This window comes from Pelodiscus sinensis, chromosome 1 (genome assembly GCF_052426305.1).
Source record: "Pelodiscus sinensis isolate ZL-2025 chromosome 1, ASM5242630v1, whole genome shotgun sequence".
In the NCBI taxonomy this organism is placed as follows: domain Eukaryota; kingdom Metazoa; phylum Chordata; order Testudines; family Trionychidae; genus Pelodiscus; species Pelodiscus sinensis.
The window spans coordinates 28,877,673-28,899,696 of NC_143052.1; the positions used below are offsets into that span (position 1 = coordinate 28,877,673).

Genomic DNA, 22,024 nt, shown 5'->3' on the forward strand with positions numbered 1-22,024 from the left:
AAGATGTCCTATTTGGATCTTGCAAGGTGTGTGACATTATGAACACCCACCCATCTGTAATTAATGTTTTAGATAACATCACTTTTGACCTTGTGAAGATCAAATAGATGCAATCTAGTCAAAATATTTTTCCTTGACAGTTTATAGAATGCAGTCACCATAAGATAACAAAGTGCAGGACAATGTAGCACTTTAAAGACTAACAAGATGGTTTATAAGATGATGAGCTTTCGTGGGCCAGACCCACTTCCTCAGATCAAATAGTGGAAGAAATAGACTATTTTCTTCCACTATTTGATCTGAGGAAGTGGGTCTGGCCCACGAAAGCTCATCATCTTATAAACCATCTTGTTAGTCTTTAAAGTGCTACATTGTCCTGCATTTTGCTTCAGCTACCCCAGACTAACACGGCTACATTTCTATCATAAGATAACAGTACTCATGAGATCAGAGTGTATAATGCCCCAGCTAGAGTAGTGTGCCTCTACTACTAAATTACAAGAATAGCATCTTAATGAATCATAGTTGTCAGTTCTCAATATAATGACAAATTAAAACTGCATAATAGCTGTTTTTAGTTGGGCTTGATGTATTAATACAGCAATAATCCATTATTTTGAAAGGGGACGGGGTTCTCCTTTACCCTCTTCCCTGCCAGGCAGGTTTGATTGTGGGTTTTCCCACCCCTACTGTTTCCTTACAGAAAAGGAGGAAAGGATTCCTTTGAAGTGACAAGCTTATTGAAAGGAGAATGTAAATGCATATTTGTATTTAAACTGGCAGGGTATAGCCTTAATATATATTATAATCTTTTTAGCCAGGAATGCAGTGGAAAGCTGGGATGGAAGTAGGTTTATCACATGCCATCTCAGCTGCAGTCCCTACAAGGGTTTGGGGGGAGGGTGTCCTTCTGCTAAAGTGCACCAAAAATAAGTCTTTGCAAACTCATTTTAAGAAGTTGTATTGTAAGGAATCAGTTTCTAACACTATCATGTACATCAGAGTTAAAATTTAGTTGATAACCATTGGGTGACTCTGAGGCAGTACAATAATACAAATAATAGAGGTCACTCTACCAGGGTATGTCTCTACACTAGATTTTTTTTTTTTTTTTTAAGCCATGAGTGAGTTAATTGCTACTTGAGGTGTTCATCATAAATGTAAAAGCTATTGTGGGCATAACTCATCTATTTGAGTCAGTCTAGTTTGTTTGTTTAATTTTTGTATCAAGTTTTGGGGGGTATGACTTGTGAAATTTCAGAATATAATTTTCTTAAAACTGAACAATGGAATGTGAGATTTCATGTTTTTAAAAGTAAAACCAGTTCATTAAAACAAGTTTTAATGCATTATTTTTAATAATCTCAGTATTGATCTTGCTTATCTGTGTAGTGCTTCAGTGAGCTCATATGACTGAAAGATCTTTGAAAAAACTTGCATTTGTATTTGCATAATTGCAAAGTAATGTTTCTTTGAAGTTTCCTTTTACCTAATCATGACAGGTCTAACCCACAAACAAAATTAATGGAAAGTCCCTTTATGGTTTTTCTGAGCCTTATTTTGGTAAGCTCCACTATGGTTAGTCTGGAATACTAAACTGCTTTAAAAGACTAATGTTTTTACTTTTTAATGGCTAATAAACTGTGTACCTAGCATATTACACCAAGCAATTCCAGCCATTTCTTGGTGTAATATGAAGCTGTTCGTTAATCACTTTTTGTATAATGATGGACTTACGTGAGTGGTTCATTTGCCCTTAAACAGTGGTAATATATTAAGGTACCCTTGTGCTGCCATTCTTAGATTTCCGGTTAGACTTATATTTGGAATTTAAATTCTTGTGTTTCACATTTTCATAACAAAATTTTTCATCCAGATGAATACATTAATTTTATGGAAAAAGTGAACTTTGTTTTTTTGGTTTAATGTTTACCAACTTTGATGGAGGAAATAATATGAGCTTTTAAACCTTTTTTTTTTTAACTGGGATCCAAGTACTAAAAGCATTTTATTAGGAGGTCCTCTGAGGAGCAGTCTCTTAATCGTATGAAAACTACACACTGGCTTGTCAGGTTATAACACACCATTTTTCCTATGGAAGACAAGACTAGAATTCTAGATAAAGGGGTTATCTAAATCTGAGAAAAGTTGGAGAGGAAGTGACAAAGATTTCAACCAGTTTTGTTATATTCGTTGTTTTGATTTATTCCTCTCCATTTAGGCCCCTTTTTAGCAATGCTATGGAAGTGAAGGAAAGGGGGCTCTTATTATTATTTTTTTATTGAAGACCCACCTACTGAGGTCTTTACTGGCACCCAGCAGTGTGCTAGCTAGCATTTTCAGAGCCTAAGTCCATTTTTAGCATACCTGGACATGTAATTACATGTCCTTAGAAAAAGATTCTAAGATAGTAGTTTATAGATACACGTGGACATTAGAATATTTCACTATCTTAAAATGACTGTGTGTTGGTAAGCTTTAGTTAGTAGGCTTTTAGGAGAGATGTGAACCTAATGATCATGCGTGAATGACTGTCGTGTTGTATGATTTTCTGTGTAAAGCCAAAAAATAATCACAGCCCCCCCTCTTCCCTTCCTGCTCTACACACACTGACACAACTCTTTTCTTGGCAACCTTCTAGTCACAGTAAACAAAGGGGGTAACATGCCAGTCTTTTTGTTATTTAGCAAGGCATTTGTGTTCTGCAAAATGTTTGAAGTGTGGGGGCAGAGAATTAGTTTTGGTCTTGATGATGGGTGCTTGGAAGCTTAACTCTTAAGTCACTGTTGAAAATTATATTTAGGGTATGTCTACCCTTGCAGCTAGGAGTCATGCTAACTCAGCTCAAGCTAATATGCTAAAAGTAGTAGTGGGGCCATTGTGGCACTGGCAGTGGCTTGGGCTTGTGGCTTGAGTTCAAATCGGCCCAACTTCCCAGGTCCAGGCTCAGACAGCTAACCGCACTGTGCCTATTATCATAGAATCATAGAATAATAGGACTGGAAGGGACCTCAAGAGGTCATCGAGTCCAGCCCCCCGCCCTCAAGGCAGAACCAAGCTCCACCTACACCATCCCTGACAGATGTATATCTAACCTGTTCTTAAATATCTCCAGAGAGGGAGATTCCACCACCTCCCTTGGCAATTTATTCCAATATTTGACCACCCTGACAGTTAGGAATTTTTTCCTAATGTCCAATCTAAACCTCCCCTGCTGCACTTTAAGCCCATTACTCCTTGTCCTGTCCTCAGAAACCAAGAGGAACAAATTTTCTCCTTCCTCCTTGTGACACCCTTTTAGATAATTGAAAACCGCTATCATGTCCCCCCTTAATCTTCTTTTTTCCAAACTAAACAAGCCCAGTTCATGAAGCCTGGCTTCATAGGTCATGTTCTCTAAACCTTTAATCATTCTTGTCGCTCTTCTCTGTACCCTTTCCAATTTCTCCACATCTTTCTTGAAATGTGGCGCCCAGAACTGGACACAGTACTCCAGCTGAGGCCTAACTAGTGCAGAGTAGAGCGGCAGAATGACTTCACGAGTTTTGCTTACAACACACCTGTTGATACAACCTAGAATCATATTTGCTTTTTTTGCAACAGCATCACACTGTTGACTCATATTCAACTTGTGGTCCACTATGACCCCTAGATCCCTTTCCGCCATGCTCCTTCCTAGACAGTCGCTTCCCATCTTGTATGTATGGAACTGATTGTTCCTTCCTAAGTGGAGCACTTTGCATTTCTCTTTATTAAACCTCATCCTGTTTACCTCTGACCATTTCTCTAACTTGCTAAGGTCATTTTGAATTATGTCCCTATCCTCCAAAGAAGTCGCAACCCCACCCAGTTTGGTATCATCTGCAAACTTAATAAGCGTACTCTCTATTATTGCAATCTCCACACCGATATTTTTAACACATTAGATCTAGGTGAGCTAGTGCAAGTCTGAGATTCCCAGTGTGGGTAGACATCCCTCGGCAGCAGTGTAGACATATATTCAGGAACTTTTGAGTACAGTATATTTACATACATACAGGTACACACACACACAAGCTGAACTAAAAAGTATTCAAAATAGTTCTCAGAGGCTGATAATGGGGGGAGGACAAAGATGTTGCTGAAACAAGATCCTGGATCCTTTTAAACACATTTGGTTTGTGTACAAAATAAGTGTAACAAGAACATTGTGTTGCAAGTTCTCTAGGATTTCTGGGTGGGGGAGGTGGGAAATGGTTTTGGCCAATATAGTTTTAAAATTCACATGCTATTTTAAAGACCTACAATGTTACAAACATTCATTCATTTTTGTTTAAAATGATGCAAGATTGTTCAAAATTTGAAAAGTCTGAACAAAAAACAGGAACACGAAAGCATTTGATAGTGAAAAAAATTATCAGAGAGTTCAGTTTGGGTGTTATGTAGATTTTTGTTTTAAAGAGGCAGGAGCAGAGACTGTGTGGTCACATGTACCTCTACCTCCCTCCCCCCATTTGCTGCTTGGCTTGTACTAAGCACATAGTAATATTGTTGAAGCTATTTGTCCTCAGTCTGCTCCCCACATTGTCAGCAGTCACAGGTCATTTCTGGGTGGAGGAAAACCAGGTGCCCTTTATATGGAAAAACTTCACCAGATCTCAAAACACTTTTTGAAGGTGAATAAGCATCAGCTTTCATCTACAGATGAGGACACTCAGGTACAAGACAGTTAAGTGACCAAGTCAGGTCACATATTGAGCCTTTGGCAGAGCTAGATATACCAGACAAGCTTACCATGTTCCCATCCTTTTTGCTTTAACGTAGACCATAACTTTAATAAGAGACATTCTATGTAATGCGATCCATGTCATAGCTGAGTATTTTTGGTTATATATTTTAGGGGGATTCATTAATCCCAGTGGAGAGGGTTTCTGCAGGGCCTGCCAGTCTATTTAAGCACCATGTAAAGATGTTATAAAGTCCCTCTGCAGTGAAACAAACTGAATTTCAGTTTGACAAACGTTTTATCCAGTTGCTTGCAGTTGCTCACTCTATGTAAAAACAGTGAAAATTCAGGGAGGAGGAGAGCAAAGTGAATTAGTTTTTAATGAAGAATTAACATTTATGAAGATTGTGTTTCTGATGGTAGCACAGTTCTGTGAGCTAGGTGATCTGAATATTACTCCCAGCTCTAGCTCTACAATTGACTTGCTGTTATCACTGATAAATCACTTAGGCTGTGATTGGGAAGGTTTAGCAACAAAAATGCTGTCGACATGCAAAAGTCACCAAAAGTGAAAACTGGTCAAACTAGTTTTTCTGCCTCCCATTGCTGACATTTCATGGACACATTGCTAGGTCTCCTGTCAACAGATAGAACAAAGGAATGTGGGTAAGCATCTCAGACTGCAGTGTTGTAGAAAGGCAGATGTGATCCCTACACTTCTTGGGATTCCTTCATAGCTCTGTGAACTCTCTGTGCTAAGGAATGTCAAAGCAGCACAGCAGTCTCTCCAGCCCTCCCCCTGCAGCTGCAGAACAGGCACACTCCAATTATTTGTTTTTTGTTTGTTCCCCAAATGGAGCAGATCACTCAGCTGTCAGATACTTTCCGGAGCTTTGAAAGGGAGTGGTGCATGTGTGCAGGGCAGCAGAGATCACGAAACACTGAGCACAGCCATCAGGGCAGGCATTGTGGGATATTGTTGGAAGCCAGCTCTCTTGACAAAACCAAACCACAGAGTCAACCACACTGGCTCCTTGTCAACAATAAAGGGATAAATGGGGGAGGGGAGAGAGAAAAGTCTCACAGGAGTGGAAGTTTGTTACCAAAACTAGGTGTTTTTCCTCACAAGTCTCATTGTAGTACTCTCACTGTGTTGTTGCAAAAAGGCAGGTTTTGGCGATAAAACATGCCACTGTAGACAAGGCCTTAGCTTCTGTCTCTTTTTTTCCCTGACTACAAAATGTTTTTATAAAATCTTTTTGAGATTGTGATGGGCCAGGTCTGGGCACCACTGAGGGCATCAGCTCAGGGCGAATTGCTCAAAACGAGGGCTACTTACAGCCCTTGACTGTAGACCTTTCTCAAATAGGCCACAAACCAGTTGCACAGAGCACTTCATCTGCCAATCTGGCCAGCAGGAAGCCTCTCAAGCAAAACCCCTCCAACATTCCAGCTTTCCCTGTGCCACAATCAGCCCTGGACCTTACACACAGGTGAGAAGTTATAAAACCTGATCTCACCAACTCCAAACAGATCCTCCCTGTCCCAAAGAAGCAGCCACAGTCCCAGGCCAATTTACACTTTAGATATTATCCACAAGAGCATGCTGGGCCAATTGTTTAGAATCTAAAATCTAAAGATTTATTAAAAGAAAGAAAAGGTTGAGAGTAAGAATGTTAAGGAGAATACATTACATACATCAATCACCAAGTTCTTGATGCAGGCTCTTAGCAGAGATGTTACAAACTGCTACCTTAGAAGTCTCTGGTGTACATCCTGTATTAGGATGGGTCAGCAGTCCTTCCCAGCTCTTTGTCCCTAGCAAGGATGCATCAGGAATCAGTAGCAAGATTGAAGACAATATGGAGATGGCCTCATGGGACTTTTATATTCCTGGTGTCTTCCAAACTGAAGCTGGTCACATCTGTGTTTCACATGAAAGTAGCCATGAGGCACTGGCCAGTCTGCACGCTTTCAGATGCATTCCTCAAGTGTGTATTGGCCACTCCTGAGAGCCATTGTCCATGGAGCAGTGCTAGTTAGCCCAGCTATTCACTGAGCAATCCTTCCTCACAATAGGCAGTCCAGGCCCATTGCTCCCTCCCAGACAGAGAACATTTACAATACAAGAACAGGGCCCATATTCATAACTCCACACATACTTATGTACTTGTATGATTTTTTGTATCATACATAGAATCAGCAGAGCATAAGCTTTCATTTGACACCTTATATGCCCACTTTGGATAGAATTTGGGGCAAATGTCACCAGTGGGTGCAACAGTGATTTGTCTGCTCACTTTAAAATCCAATAACATGACAGAAATCCTCTAAAGAAAGTGACCCTCATATAATCTTGCACACTACATAAATGCAAAATATTAGCAATATTTTTAAAGTTACCTTGCAACCAACACTAATAGATTTTGATTATTGCACAAATTATTTGGTAGCAAAACTGTTTCCCCTATAGTGGATTAATAGTTTGGGCAAGGGAAGGTCCCAAGAAGTGGTGTAATGATCCATTTCTCCCTACTATTTAATCCTCTCTGTGGAAGCAAACACTGCAGCTTTTCTTGGTCTGAAGAAGCCCTCTTAAAACAATTTCATTCCTCTTCTGTGGCACAGGGGCAAGAGGATCGTACCCTTGCTCGGTTGAGTTATTAAGGCTGAGAGCTGGTACAGAGCCTTTGGTGAGAGTGGAAGGTGCTGAACATGTTCTAAATTTTTGAATGTACATGGTTGGTCTCCAGTCAAACTTAAATATTTTCATGAGTTTATAAGGACAATAAGGAATTTTTAAAATCTATTAGGAACAAAACAAATCTTGACACTAGTATTGGTCCATTATTAAATGGCAATGGTAGAATTATCAGCAATAATGCAGAAACTGTAGAGGTCTTCAGTAAATATTTTTGTTGTTTATTTGGAGAAAAACATGATATAGTCTCTTCATATGGCGATAACACTCCATTTCATTGATATATCTGGAAGATATTAAACAATAGCTATTAAAGTCAGATATTTTAAAATCAGAAGGTTCAGGTGACTTATATTCAAGAGTTTTAAAAGAACTGGTTGAGGAGTTCTCTGTACTGTTAATGTTAGTTTTCAATAAGTCTTGGAGCACTGGGAAAGTTCCAGAAAACTGAAAGACAGATAGTTATCTTGCAACCAACACTGATAGGTTTTTAAAAAGGTGAACAGGATGATCTAGTTCATCAATCTTCAATGAATATAATGGAGCAGTTGATACAGAACTTGATTCAATAAAGAACTAAAAGAGGATAATATAATTATGCAAATCAACATGATTGATGAAAAATAATTTTGTCAAATTAACTTACTATCTTTTTTTTATGAGGTTACAAATTTGGTTGTAATATACTTTGGCATCTGAAAGGCCATTTGACTTGGTACTGTGTAACATTTGGATCAAAAAAACTAGAACAATATAAAATTAGTACACATTAAATAGATTGAGACCAGTAAATGGGGAACCATCAATGAGCAAACTTTCTTCTGCAGAGGTCAGTTCTTACTTATATTTAACATTTTTATCTATGACCTGAAAGAAAACACAAAATCATCACTGATTAGTTTGCAGATGACACCAGAGTCGGGGCTTTTAAATAATGAAAAACATAAGTCAGTGATACAAAGCAATCTGGTAAACTTGGCACAAGCAAACATTATTTTAATACAGCTTAAATGTATGCATCCGTGAACAAAGAATGTAGGCCATACTTACAGGATGGGGAAATCTATTGTAAGGAGCAATGATTGTGAAAAAGGGGTGGAGGTCATGGTGGATAATCAGATGAACACATGAGCTGCTAGTGTGATGCTGTGAGCAAAAGAACTAATGTGATCTTGGGCTGCATACACAGGAGAATGTTGAGTAGGATTAGAGAGGTTATTTTACCTCTGTATTTGACTCTGGTGGTACCTTGTTGGAATATTATGGAATACTACCTCTGGTGCCCACAATTCAAGAAAGTTGTTAATAAATTGGAAGAGGTTCAGAGAAGAGCCACAAGAACGACAAAAGATTAGAAAACCCACCTTGTGACAGTTCTAAGGAGTGCAGTCTGTTTAGCTAAATAGAGAGTTAAAGGTCAACTTGATTACACAGTATAAATACTTACACAGGGAACAAATATTTAATAGTGGGTTCTTCAGTCTAGCAGAGAAAGTTATAGTACTTTGATCCAGTGGGTGAAAGTTGCACTTGGACATATTCAGACAGGAAATAAGGCTTAAATTTTTAATTATGAGAGTAGCTATTGGAAGGATTTACCAAAAGTCATGTGGATTATGCCAGCAATTTTAAAATCAAGATTGGATTTTTTTTCTAATATATATGATTTAGGAATTATTCTGGGGAAGTTCGATGGTCTGTGTTTTAACAGGAAGTCAGATTAGGATGATCATTATGGTTCCTTCCAGCCTTGTAGAGCTATAGAGGCACAGATTCAGTGCCTTTTTTTTCCCTTTATGTTGCTATAAGGATTTTTCTTTGTGCTTTTTCCTTTTTAAAGAATATACATTGAAAATTAAATGCAAAAACTTTTATTGAGGTAACACAATCCTAATATGCACAGCAGTGTAATCTTAGATACATTGTGCCTTTTTTTCCATTTTATTCTGGTTAAATGTGTTCAATGATATTGTCATAAAATTCATAATGTGGAACATGAAGGATGTCCAGTGCAACTAAGTTAATGATTTAGACATTATTACTATAAGTATGGATTTGCCACAGGGTTGTTTGGACTGGAGAGTGTGGATCGCCTGACTCTGGCTGACAAGGAAGTGTTCAGAAAGAATGGTGGGGAAATAATTCTGCACTTCGTCTTATTCCATAGTCCTGGGATCAGTGGGGGTTTCCTCTCTTTTCCCCCCAGAGGTGGAAGGGACAACCTGGCCTTTGGTTTCCTTCTGCTAGGATTGGGTGAGTCCATTGTAGTCAAAACATTGAGACAATGCAGAGAGTTGTTTGCTTTGTTGATCTACAGATATCTTTAGATATTTTGTTCATATTTAGAGATATGGTTGTTTTTAGTTACAACCAAAGCAGTATGCATCATCTTGTAAAATAGCCCAGTAGCTACTATTATATCAAGTTACCATAATATTGTATGAAAAATAGTTCAATGGCATTAGATTGTGAAATCCTTAAATACGAAGAAAAACTATTAACCTAGAGTACAGTATATTTCCTTTTTAGTTTTCTATACAGCATAGAGAAGAACTTCTTGAAAGTAAAGAGGGAAAAGAGAACATGTGTTTACATTTTATCTACATTAAATTTGAAATAAATGTTAAAAACCTTAGAAAGTTCCGCTCAGATTGTAAATATAATGAAAAGTTAATTTGTCAGACGTGTGGAATGGCTGGCTGTTCCAAATGGTGTGAGTTGTGGAGGACAAGATTATTTCACTAATACTGGCAAGATGATATTAAAGGATGAAAGGAGGCCAGTACAAAACAGGTAGAGAGGGGGACTGAAAGGAGGATAATAGTGAAAAAGAGTGAAATCCTGGCATCACTGTCAGTTGGAGTTTTGTCATTGACTTCAGTGAGTCAGGATTTCATCCCAGGTGTATGAGTCAGGGCTATGAGACCTCAGTGAACTTAAAAAAAAAAAAGGTTTATTTTGAACTAGATTTGTCAAATGAAGATTCAGTGAAATGTCTAAATAATGTGGATGATGCAATCATCCTTTGGATATATGTGAAGGTAAATAGTGTCTGTCTTCATATGCTGGAGTCTGCAGACTAGGGATATGACTGACTAGTCGACTATCTGATAAGCAACTAGTCGCTCCCTCCCCTCCTCCCAGAAGGAGGCAGCAAGGGGGGAGGAGAGAAGGGAGGGCTTAAAGTGGCAATGTCATGTGGAGCCTGGGGCCAGACCCTGGGCTTCACATGGAGCTGCCACTTGGAAACACTGCATGCAGCCAGGGCTGGCTGGGGTGTCCCCAGGCTGCATGCAGCGTTTCAAAGTGGCAGCCACGTGTTGAGCCCGGGGTCAGCTGGGGATCCCCACCCTGCTGACCCCAGTCTCTGTGTGGTGCTTCCGCTTTGAAATGCCGCATGGAGCCTGACTCTGGGCAGTACGCTGCATTTCAAAGTGGCAGCAGTGCATGGAGTCCGGGATCAGCAGGGGAGTACCCAGCTGACCCTGGGCTCCATGTGGTGCTGCCGCTTTGAAACGCCACAGGAAGCACAGGGCCAGTGGGGGATTGCTTGAATCCCCCACTGGTCCCGTGCTACCCGCAGCGCTTTCACCTTTGAAGCATAGCCACAGCCCTAGGAAGTGTAGCCACAGCCCTAGGACTATGGCTACATTTCAAAGGCAGAAGCGCCCTATTGACTAATCGAACAGTCGATGCAAATTGCATCGACTATTCGATTAGACAGTTAATCAAAATTTAACATCCCCACTAGAGATCTGTGTCTTGAAGGCATAAAAAAGGAAATTCCAGAAGTGAGGCAAAGAAATGAGGCACTGATCATTTAGGAATCATTAAAAAAGGGATAGAGAATAAGACGGAGAATATCTTATTGCTCTTATGAGTCCATGGTCTGCCCACATCTTAAATACTGTGTACAGGTGTGGTCTCCTCATCTCAAAAAAGATATACCGGCATTAGAAAAGGTTTAGAGAAGGGCAACTAAAATGATTAGGGGTTTGGAATGGGTCCCATATGAGGAGAGATTAAAGAGACTAGGACTTTTCAGCTTGGAAAAGAGGAGACTAAGGGGGGATATGATAGAGGTATATAAACTCATGAGTGGTGTGGAGAAAGTGAATAAGGAAAAGTTATTTCCTTGTTCCCATAATGTAAGAACTAGAGGCCAGCAAATGAAATTAATGGGTGGGCAGCAAGTTTAAAAGGAAGTTCTTGTTCACACAGCACACAGTCAACCTGTGGAACTCCTTGCCTGAGGAGGTTGTGAAGGCTAGGACTATAACAGGGTTTAAAAGAGAACTAGATAAATTCATGGAGGTTAAGTCCATTAATGGCTATTAGCCAGGATGGGTAAGGAATGGTGTCCCTAGTCTCTGTTTGTCAGAGGTTGGAGATGGATGGCAGGAGAGAGATCGCTTGATCATTACCTGTTCGGTTCACTCCCTCTGGACCACTGTCGGCAGACAGGATACTGAGCTGGATGGACCTTAGGTCTGACCCAGTATGGCCATTCTTATGTTCTTAAGTCCATTGAGTAGAAGTCACAGTAATAGCATAGCAGGTATTGCACCTGTTTTAACTCCAGCCCTATAGGTCTTCCCCACAAGGTTAGAGCATCAACTTTCCACTGCAGCAGGGGGAGGGAGGTAGTAAGAAGCCTCACAAGCTGGATCTGGTATGCAGGGGAAGGAAACAGCTCTGCACACTGCCACTTCCTCTCCACCCCCCAGAGAAACAGCAATGCAGAACACGATTTGCCTGGAGGCTTTCCCCGCTGCTCCTTTTGGCTGGAATCATGGCCAGTGGAAGCAATGGGGGGGCGGTGCCTGGGAGCCCGTGAGGCGCAGAACCAGGTAAGCACTCTTCATGTCCCTCATGCCCAGACCGCACACACCCAGACCTCTCACACACACCCCTTCCTTCCAAAACTGCACAGCTCCATGCTGCTCTTGTGCCCATCAGACTCTCCACCCCACACCACTGCTGCCACCTCCCTCCCAGACCCTTCAAACTCATCTTGCTCCTGCATCTTACCTCCCCCTTCACCCTCAGTCCGCTCTTGCACCCTAACTCCCAACCAGACTCCACACTTCCAGCCTCTCTCGCACCCATTTTGTCATCATGGGTGGTTGGCTGGTGGTCCACAGAAAGATCTGCGTGAGCAGGATGGGCCACAGGCCAAAAAGTTTGAGAACTGCTATTCTAAGTATACTGATGGTTGAGGGAAGGTGAACAACAAATAAGTATTCTTCTAAAAAGTCACATTTTAAATTTTGCTACTATTAGACTTGCTTTTAAAAATGGCTTTATAGGCCAACCTCTTAGGCTAATAGTTAATTGCCTATATTACAATGTAGATAATCTGATTTGAAGTCTGTCTCTTGCTACCTATGCTAGTATGTACTATGTAGGCAGTATACTAAGGCCATGTGTACACTACAGCAACCTTAGTGGGACAGCTATGGCACTGTAGGTATTATATAGATGCTTCCTATGTTGATAGAAGTGGATTTTTTCTGATGATATTAGGGATGTAAAAATCATTTTAAATTGTAACCGTGAAACTGCTAAAATCCTAGCAGTTACATGACTGCAAAGCCTCCCTGAGAGCAGGGCCAGCAACCTGCAGGCGAGCGGGAAGCTGCTCCACTGGCACCAGGAAGCCTCACCCATTAAGTGTGCAGTTAACCATTTACACTATAATTGATATACATAGTGCAACTCTCTGAGAGGCAATAGCTAGATCAGTGGAAGAAATCTTCCGTTTACCTACTTACATGTGCAGTACGGGGTTAGGTCAATCTAACTATATCATACAGGACACACAATTTTTCATAGCCTTGAGCAATGTAGCTAAGTCAATCTAATTTAGATGTAATCAGATTTTACACTCCATAGTGGAAAAGGAGAACTCTTTATCACCCAAAAGTGGCATTTTTAGTCCTGTTGATGAACTTTTAAAAATTCTGTTCAGCACTTATTAGTCATAAAGCTGTTGCTTGTACTGAAGGGCCTCAAGTGTTGAGATATAGAGGAAGACCAAAAAGGAGCTTGGAGCTCCCACAGAGAGAGATTGTTTCATTCCTAATTAAAATGTTTTTGATTTCCAGGGACACAACTGCTTTGTTATTCTGAAATCCCATTTCATTCCCAGGTTCCTTTCTTATGTCAAAAGGAGCTTAGTTTTGGAGCTATCTCCTTCAGCACAAAGGAATTTCACATCATACCACTTTAGTGGGTAACACTTTTGCTTAGGAAAGATCTAACACATTAGTAAAATGGAAATGAATATGTTACTATGAAATATATTCCCTGGTCCTGTAATACTTTTTGCTAAGTAGTCCCATTAATGTCAGTAGGGCTAGACTACTTGCAAAAGTAAGGCTTGCAGATACCTGCATTTAAGATGCTTGATGTAACATCTGGGTAGACAAGAAATATAAACCAAACTGGCCTACATTTTTAAAAAAAAATCTGTTTGCGACACTTTAGAATGCCACTTTTTACAAATGAAAAATAATAAAATCTGAATGTATGTAAAATACATATTTTCCCATCTAAATTAAGTTAATTATATGACAAATTAGATTTTATTCCAAAAAGCAAATGGACACACAAGATACTGCAACCCATGGAACGTCTTTTTAAGTAACAAAATTTAAATTATTTGTACAACTTGACTTCTGGGTACCACTAAATAAGGTATTTCTGCACATGGACAAATGGAATAAACATACAAAACATCCCGTCTCCGACAGAAATTACATTCAAACAGATCTTAAACCCTCCTATAGCACTATTTGACACTTTATTGACATTTCTCCAGAATGAAACAAGTAAACTAAAGAGTAATTTGGTGATTGGGAAATGGTCTCCCTAATATCCAAAAGCAGTAGCAAAAATTGTTATTTTCCTAAAACCTGGGGGGGGGGGAGACAAAAATCACTATACCTTGTTGGAAACCTGTGGTCTAATAACAGGAAGTTACCTCTCCATATTCTTGAGACTGTTTGGTATGAATGGGTTATTAATTGTGGAATGATGAGAGAGAGAAAGATTATAGCTCGCTAGCGCTTTCCTACAGTCTAACACATCTTGATGGAACGTAACAACAAATCTCTCAAATAACTGAAATCGTTGGTTCAAATCACTTTACACTGTCTAGGTTTGGATGTAAAAACTAAATGTGATGTCAGACAGAAAGCTGACCACATCAAAAATCAGGCAGTTCAATAGATGGTTCAGTTCTTTATATGGCATCAGTTTACAAGTGTATTTCTTTTCTGAACAAATCTAAAAAGGAAAGATAATAACTCATACAGTATATTAAACAGTATATTATGAGAGTAGCTATTGGAAGGATTTACCAAAAGTCATGTGGATTATGCCAGCCATTTTAAAATCAAGATTGGATTTTTTTTTCTAATATATATGATTTAGGAATTATTCTGGGGAAGTTCAATGGTCTGTGTTTTAACAGGAAGTCAGATTAGGATGATCATTATGTTCCTTCCAGCCTTGTAGAGCTATAGAGGCACAGATTCAGTGCCTTTTTTTTCCTTTATTTTGCTATAAGGATTTTTCTTTATGCTTTTTCCTTTACTTCTGAACCTTTCCAGTGTAATACTTCTGAATTTCATGTTCTACAGAGAACTCTCACAATCAACTTAAATATAGCTGTACCATTATTGCATAGATGTTTTTTCATATCAAAATGCAGTGACTAAAGTATCTGATAAATCTACTTCTATATTTTATAGCCCTTTCCAAGGCAACAAATGAAGTGACTGCAATTAAAAAGCAATCTGAAGGCCTTAAAAAAGAATATGATCGCCTTATTAAAGAACATGAACGACTGCAGGTAGGTGGTTGTGGTTCACTGAATGAGCAGAATGTTCTGAAATTGTACTAACAAAATTACACATGTTGAATGTTTCTTTTTTCATGAGCAAGAGACTTTATCAAGCCCTTTGGTATATGTTACAATGGACATTACTCCCTGCAGATAGTGATAATGCCTAGTAGAATTCTGCTTTCTTGCAGGATTCCTAAGGCAAAGCTGAGTAGTATTTTTTTGAGGTAAGAAAAGGAAAAGTGGCATCAGATTTCTAGGTTGATGTGCTATTTCTCGGGGGAGTGGGAGAGATCAGGATTCCTGTGAAGTCCTTCACTCAGGGACTGAACCTGACAGCTTCAAGAAGGTAATGGAAATTACAGTGATAGGGAAGATTTGGGGTTGTTTTTTGTATTCTGGTTTTATACATTCCTCTATGATGTTTGCAATCCAAATGCTGTAGCATTGTTACTGCTGAAGAACGAAGAAGCAACAGAAATTTTGAACAGGTCAGTATAAACACTGAGTTGTTAACAGGTAGCCCAACTGGCAAAAGCTGAATAATACTTCTACAAATGTTTCCTTGGATTTTTTTTATTGGGCGTAAGGGTTCAGCGGCATTAAAATATTATACAAATATAGCTAGAGCTGGTAGCGTTGCCGGACCCTTCCCATGTAAGATTCTGTTTTCAGATGATTAAAAATTGTCAAACTGTAATTGTATGGAATGACATTTTCCATTCCAGGTATCTGCCTCTGGCTAATTTTTTTTTTTTTTTTTTTTTTTTTAAGTTTTTCAGCCAAAATGGCTCAGCTGTTTCCAGGAACAAAGTAGTGGAATAATCATTGTTTTAAATCATTAACAAAATTATGATGAGCTTTTCTTTGAGAAGTTCTAGGGCCCTATGCTTTGGAGCAGGAACTGGAAATTTGGCAGCCTTTATATCAGGAATATACCTGTACTGTGGGGGAAAATTAGTGCAAATGCGACTAAATTATAAACCTTTTAAAAATATTCACGTGACAGCTAAAACATCTGAAGATTCCATCTTCACTGAGCAGTCTCCACCCACTCACAGCACCTCTACTGACTAAACTATGCATATGCCACCCCCATTGAGTGACTGAACGTATTCCAACTCAGAGCTACAGAGCTGAAGCAGGATTTTCTGTAGCTGCAGCTCCCTGCTGCCTTGGGTTGGGACTAGAACTGAATACAGGGAGCCTGCTTCTCTTGTGCCATCAATGGTGCACAAACACTCAGAAATACACAGTTTTGCTGTAGAGAGCATTGAAGAGGAAGCCACCTGACTCAAATACAGAGAGCAGACGCACAGCAAAAAGTGGGAGGGAAATAAGTAGAGTAATTCAAGGTGTCTGTTAAGTCTGAGGGTGGAGAGAAAAAATTGAGAGCTGAGGAGACTGGTTGGGCAAGAAGACTGTAAAGGAGGAGATGAGACTAGGATTTGGGTGGGGACACAGTGTGCAGGGAAGGCTGAACAACGAGACTGGGATGAGAATCCTGAGAAGTGGAGAGTTGGACTGGGACAAGGAGCCTGAGGGGCGAAGAGACAGGATTGCGATACGTTGAAGAGGATGAGGCTGAAGTGGATGAGAATCTGGGTATGAGTCAAAAGTGTTCCCTTGTAGCCAAGAAGGTGAATGAAATATTAGGTTGCATTAGGTGGACCATTGCCAGCAGATCTAGAGAAGTGATTATTCTGCTTTATTCGGCACTGGTGAGTCCACATCTGGAGTATTGCGTCCAGTTCTTGGCCCCCTGCTACAGAAAGGAGGTGGACGCATTGGGAGGGTCCAGCGGAGGGCAACCAAAATTATTAGGGGGCTGGAACACATGACCTTATGAAGAGAGGCTTGAGGGATTTGGGCTTTATATAGTCTGCAGAAAAGAAGAGCGAGGGGAGATTTGATAGCAACCTTCAACTTCCTGAAGGGAGGTTCCAAAGAGGATGGAGAGGCTGTTCTCAGTAGTTATGGATGGCAGAACAAGGAGCAATGGTCTCAAGTTACAGTGGGAGAGGTCTAGGTTAGATATTAGGAAAAACTATTTCACTAGGAGGGTGGTGAAGCACTGGAATGGGTTACCTAGGGAGGTGGTGGAATCTCCATCCCTAGAGGTTTTTAAGTCTCAGCTTCACAAAGCCCTTGCTGTTGGGATTGGTCCTGCTTTGGGCAGGGGGCTGGACTCATTGAGCTCCTGAGGTCTCTTTCAGGCCTATGATTCTATGAAGAAGTCAAGTTTGGAGGGGGGGAAGGAGAGATTAGATAAAAGTTCTTAATGCTGCCTGGGGTATAGTCTCTTCCAAAGCCAAAAATAGAAATTCCTCTGCCATCATTCCTCTGCCATCAGCAAATATATGTGAAACCCTCTGGCAAAGTGTGTCTCATTCCCCCTCATGCCCAAGCTGATCCACATTGAGAATGACAGCCTACTACTGCTGTCAATTACTCTATTAGCTCAAGTGACAGAGTTGTGGGTTGGATCTAAAGTTCCAACCCTGCTGATGACACCCACGTGGAGGATAAAAACAAAATATCAAATAAGTCCATGTTGACTGACTGACTGTCCTGAACACTAGCTGAATCAGGGGTCCTTTGGAACAAATAGTATATGATCACTTAAGTAAACATCTTAACATAATGTACTCATGTACTCAAGGGAGCCAAACTAAGGTTGCACAGGCAAACTTTATTATTTTAATTGCCTGACTTTGCAACCTCTCCCCTTACTTACCCTACAATCAAACATAATTTCTTGAACACATTTGCCACTTTACTTGCTCCCAGCTCACAAGAAGTAAAACCTTATTATTTCTACATTAACATATACTCAGTGAGAGAAAAATCGGGTCTTATACAGTTTCACAAACATTGCTAACACACTTGAATCCTTGCCAACACTCAGCCTTCACCTAAAAAATTAAAACTCTTTTAAGTTCTGAAAAGCTGAGAATTTTGCTACTATCTTAAAGTGCAGTTTCAGTTAGGGTCTTCACAACCCTGAACTCGAAATAAGATACACAATTTGCACTATACAATTTGCGTATCTTATTTTGATTCTATTTCAAAATAGCTTATTTTGAAATTTGGTGCATCTACACAGCACCAAATTTTGAAATAATGCACTATTTTGAGACATCCCTTAACCCTAGTGGAATGAGGATTACAAGGATGCTGAAATAGTGCACCAGTTATTTTGAAAAATATTTATACCTCCACTATCCCGAAATAGCCACACTGTGTAGACGTAACCTTGGTGAAGTAATTCTGTAAAATGTCACTACCCACGTTAGCACCATGTAGGTCCATCATATATGTATACTGGTAAAAACATTTTGTTTCTGTTTCTGTTAATTGTATTAGTTCTGTAGCATTTGTGTGTGTTAAGCAACTTAAATGTGCCACTGGAACTAAGCTTCAATAGTGCTGTGATGGAGAGAGCAGAATTCTATTGCCTCCTACATCAAGAAAATTACCAAGTTCTAAGTGTAGAATCTTTATTATGGGTTATAATGTAGCTTCTAGAAAGTACACAGACGGCTTTCAGGTCTCAAGGGGGAGATTTGTTTTGGGATTTCTTTTACCTTTGTTAAATATTGTTGTAATCTTTTGTATTGCAAAATGAACAAACTTTATTTCTCAAAATGAAGAGAATATGGAATTCCATGTGTAGTTTAGGTGTTTTTTGTCACTTTTGACAATTACGGGTCATAATCTGAAATCCTGAAGGAGCTCAACATGAGTGTTGAGGGACATAGACCTCCTCCCCTCAACCTGGAATCCAGGCCCCAAACACCTATAAAGCTGTATCCCTACTGTAATTTATGAGCTATAGCCAGGGTGGCTAAATTGCAGCTTATAAGTCACATGCAGCTCTCTGACAGTTTAAATTAGGGATGCAAAATCCCATTTAATTGGTTATCCGGTTATCTGATTTAAAAGGAAGTGGTTGAGGGAGGGTGCTCCAGTCTGGCTGGGCAGGAGTGGGCCCCCACCTGCCACAGCCAGACTGAAGCAACCCCCCGCCTCCCTTCCCAGCTGCAGGCTTCTCCAGACAGGACTGCTCCGGATGGGCTAGAGCACCCTGTCCACACCAGCCCCCACAGGGCTGAAGTTGCCCCTGCCCACAGTCGGTAGGGAGCAGCTCCAGTCTCCGCCATTATGGGTGATGCTTACCAGTTAACCTTTCACATCCCTTGTTTAAATGCAATTCACAAAGTACTCCCTCCTCCCCTCCCCCCAATCTTCCACCCTCCAGACTGCAGGTATCTTCTGCTCAACAGAGAGGATTTCTTGGGGCTTCAGCCCTACATGATATACCTGCCAGAGTTTAGGGGTTTCAGCAGGAGCAGGGCTGAACCCCCAAATCTCAGCAGGCATGCCCCATTCATAACTCTTGACCTTATAAATATTGTTGTGTTTGGACACCCTGAGCTATAGTAATAGGTACAGACTACTCACCTTTGAGGGTGTGTGTGGTTGTAGCTAGTAGGTCTGCACTGTGTACTGACTTACTGGCTATATCTCCCAGCTAGCTCAGTCACCTGCAACCCCTACCATGTTCCTGTGGAAAGAGCTCCATAGATCTTAGCTCTGAGATAGGGATGTAAGCATGTAGTTGACTAGTCAACTAACCAATAAGCCTAGGCTTATTGTTTAGTTGAGTCAACTACTCAACTACTCGCATCCTCCCCTCCCCCCCTTGTTGCTGCTGTATCAGAGGCAGCAAGGGTGGGGAGCAGGAACTGGTGCTGGGGAAAGATGGCTTAAAAGCCAGTTTCCCCCCCTCCCCCAACACCGTAACTGAAGTGCCGCCTTCCCCCTCCCCCAGCAGTAGCATGGGGTGGGGTGGCAAGAGAAGCTGCTGCAAAGGAGCCTCTGCCTGCAGTGGGCCCAGGCTTGCCACGGACAGAGGGTGCACCAGCCGGGCAGGCAGCCCAGCTCAGTCCCGGCTCATACCAGGTCCAAGACCAAATAGTGCTCTGGCTCTGCAATTTAAAAGGCAGTAGGAGCCAGGAAACCTGCCCCCCAGCTCCCACTGCCATTTTCAGAGGTGAAGCGAGGTTTAGCCCGAGACCAGTGTGAGCCAGGCTTGAGCTGGGCTGCCTTCCCCTATTGACTGAGTAGTCGGTACATCAACTGCTCAATTAGTAAATTAACCTCATTTTAACATCCCTATTCTGAGATGTGAAATCCAGCTATGCCACTCCTCCTCTTCCTGTTTTTTGTTGTGCAGTGGAACCATAGTGTTTCTAGTGCATTCTGGAACTTCTGGGGCTGCAAAGAGAGCCCAGTGTCTCTTACCCTTTCAGAATTTAACTTTAGGATATTCATCCTGAGACATCAATTTCCAGTCTTGCCAAATGCAAAGATTAATTTGCTTCTTTGTGACATGTCTGTCTTTTTGTTTGCAGAAACTCCTAGATGAAGAGGAGGACTGGAAAGATCAGTAGAAGCAATTCAGAAAAGACTACTTAACTATAACTCCAGCAGTGTGAAGTCTCTTGTTCTTCTCTTTAGCATGCGGAAGTAGATGACACAAGTTTTGATTTTCTTAAGAAAATCAAATGCACTGCAGTTCATTGCTCAAATTCTACTTATAGCTCTTGATTGCCAAATATATTCTGTGTTGCAATGAGAATATTAAGTGATCTATGGGATTTGCCTTGAAATTTATATTTCAGTTCTTATGAGGAAAAATGTAAGCATTTAAATGAAAAAAATTCCATCTGGTCTAGCAACTCAGACGCTTTCTATCCTTTTGCCCTCAAACATGATAAAAGATCATGCACAATAACACCAATTGCTTGTAACATTTGAGTGGTTTTATGAATCACACCAAACTATGAAAATGTGGTGACTTTAACCCAGGAGTTGGCAATAACCGGCCTGAGGGCTGGACAGAGTTGAACAGGGTTAGCCACTGGTAAGACACCAGATGCTTTGTTGACCCAAGCATCTGCAGATATGGCAACTTCATTGGCTGCAGTTTGCAATTTCTGGCCAATGGGAGCTGCAGGAAGCAGCACAGGCGGGGCCACCACTTCTTGCAGATCCTATTGGCCAGGAATGTCAAACTGTGGTCACTGGGAGCTGTGAGTGGCCATACCTGTGGATGCTCAGGTAAACAAAGCATTTGGCAGCCCACCAGAGCTAACCCTGGAGAATTATGTTCAGCCCACAGGACAGTTATTTCCCAGCTCCTGCTTTAACACTCTTTGCCAGTGACTACCAGACATTCTATGAAACTTAATTGCAGTTTAATTACATTTTTCATTCTATTTGTGTAGAAGGATTTGATTGACAATCAGTAAAAATATAAAATTTAGATTTCTAAATCCACCTCACATTAGTTTTGGGTTTTTTTCTCATGCGCTACACAGATGAGTGTGTTTCACAATTATCTATTTTGCATGCCTCTGGGTTATTCTTTTGGAGTACTTCAGAGTTTTTAGTAAAAAAAATAGTATTGGTGGTTTTTTTATTATTCCCTGATTCATTTGTACAAGGATTTAAATCTGTTGTGTGCGCGCCACCAAGCTTTCTTGCTTTGCAAAGTGTAAACTTCTTTGAAAAATGTTCATGTGTAATATCCTTTTACTTTTAAGGAGTAATTATACAATACCTCAAAAAAAATGTAAATTGTTTTCACATCATCAGTTTTTACACCTGACAGCTAAATTGTGAGTAATTTTGCTTTAGTGGTTTGAATTTTGTACTTGAAGATGGAATATGATTGTTATATTAAAGGGATTATTTAATCTTA

At 40.4% G+C, this 22,024-nt stretch overlaps 1 protein-coding gene across 2 annotated transcripts in view; it reads left to right on the forward strand.

Moving 5' to 3' along the window:
* The window catches only part of DUS4L (dihydrouridine synthase 4 like), a 71,285-nt gene extending 49,261 nt beyond the window's left edge, over positions 1-22,024 (forward strand). For both annotated transcript variants that reach the window (XM_089778593.1, XM_089778595.1), the window contains 2 exons: positions 15,164-15,264; positions 20,673-22,024. In XM_089778593.1, coding sequence (XP_089634719.1) covers positions 15,164-15,264; positions 20,673-20,711 — 140 coding nt within the window. In that variant the 3' untranslated portion in view covers positions 20,712-22,024. The remainder of the gene's footprint in view (positions 1-15,163; positions 15,265-20,672) is intronic.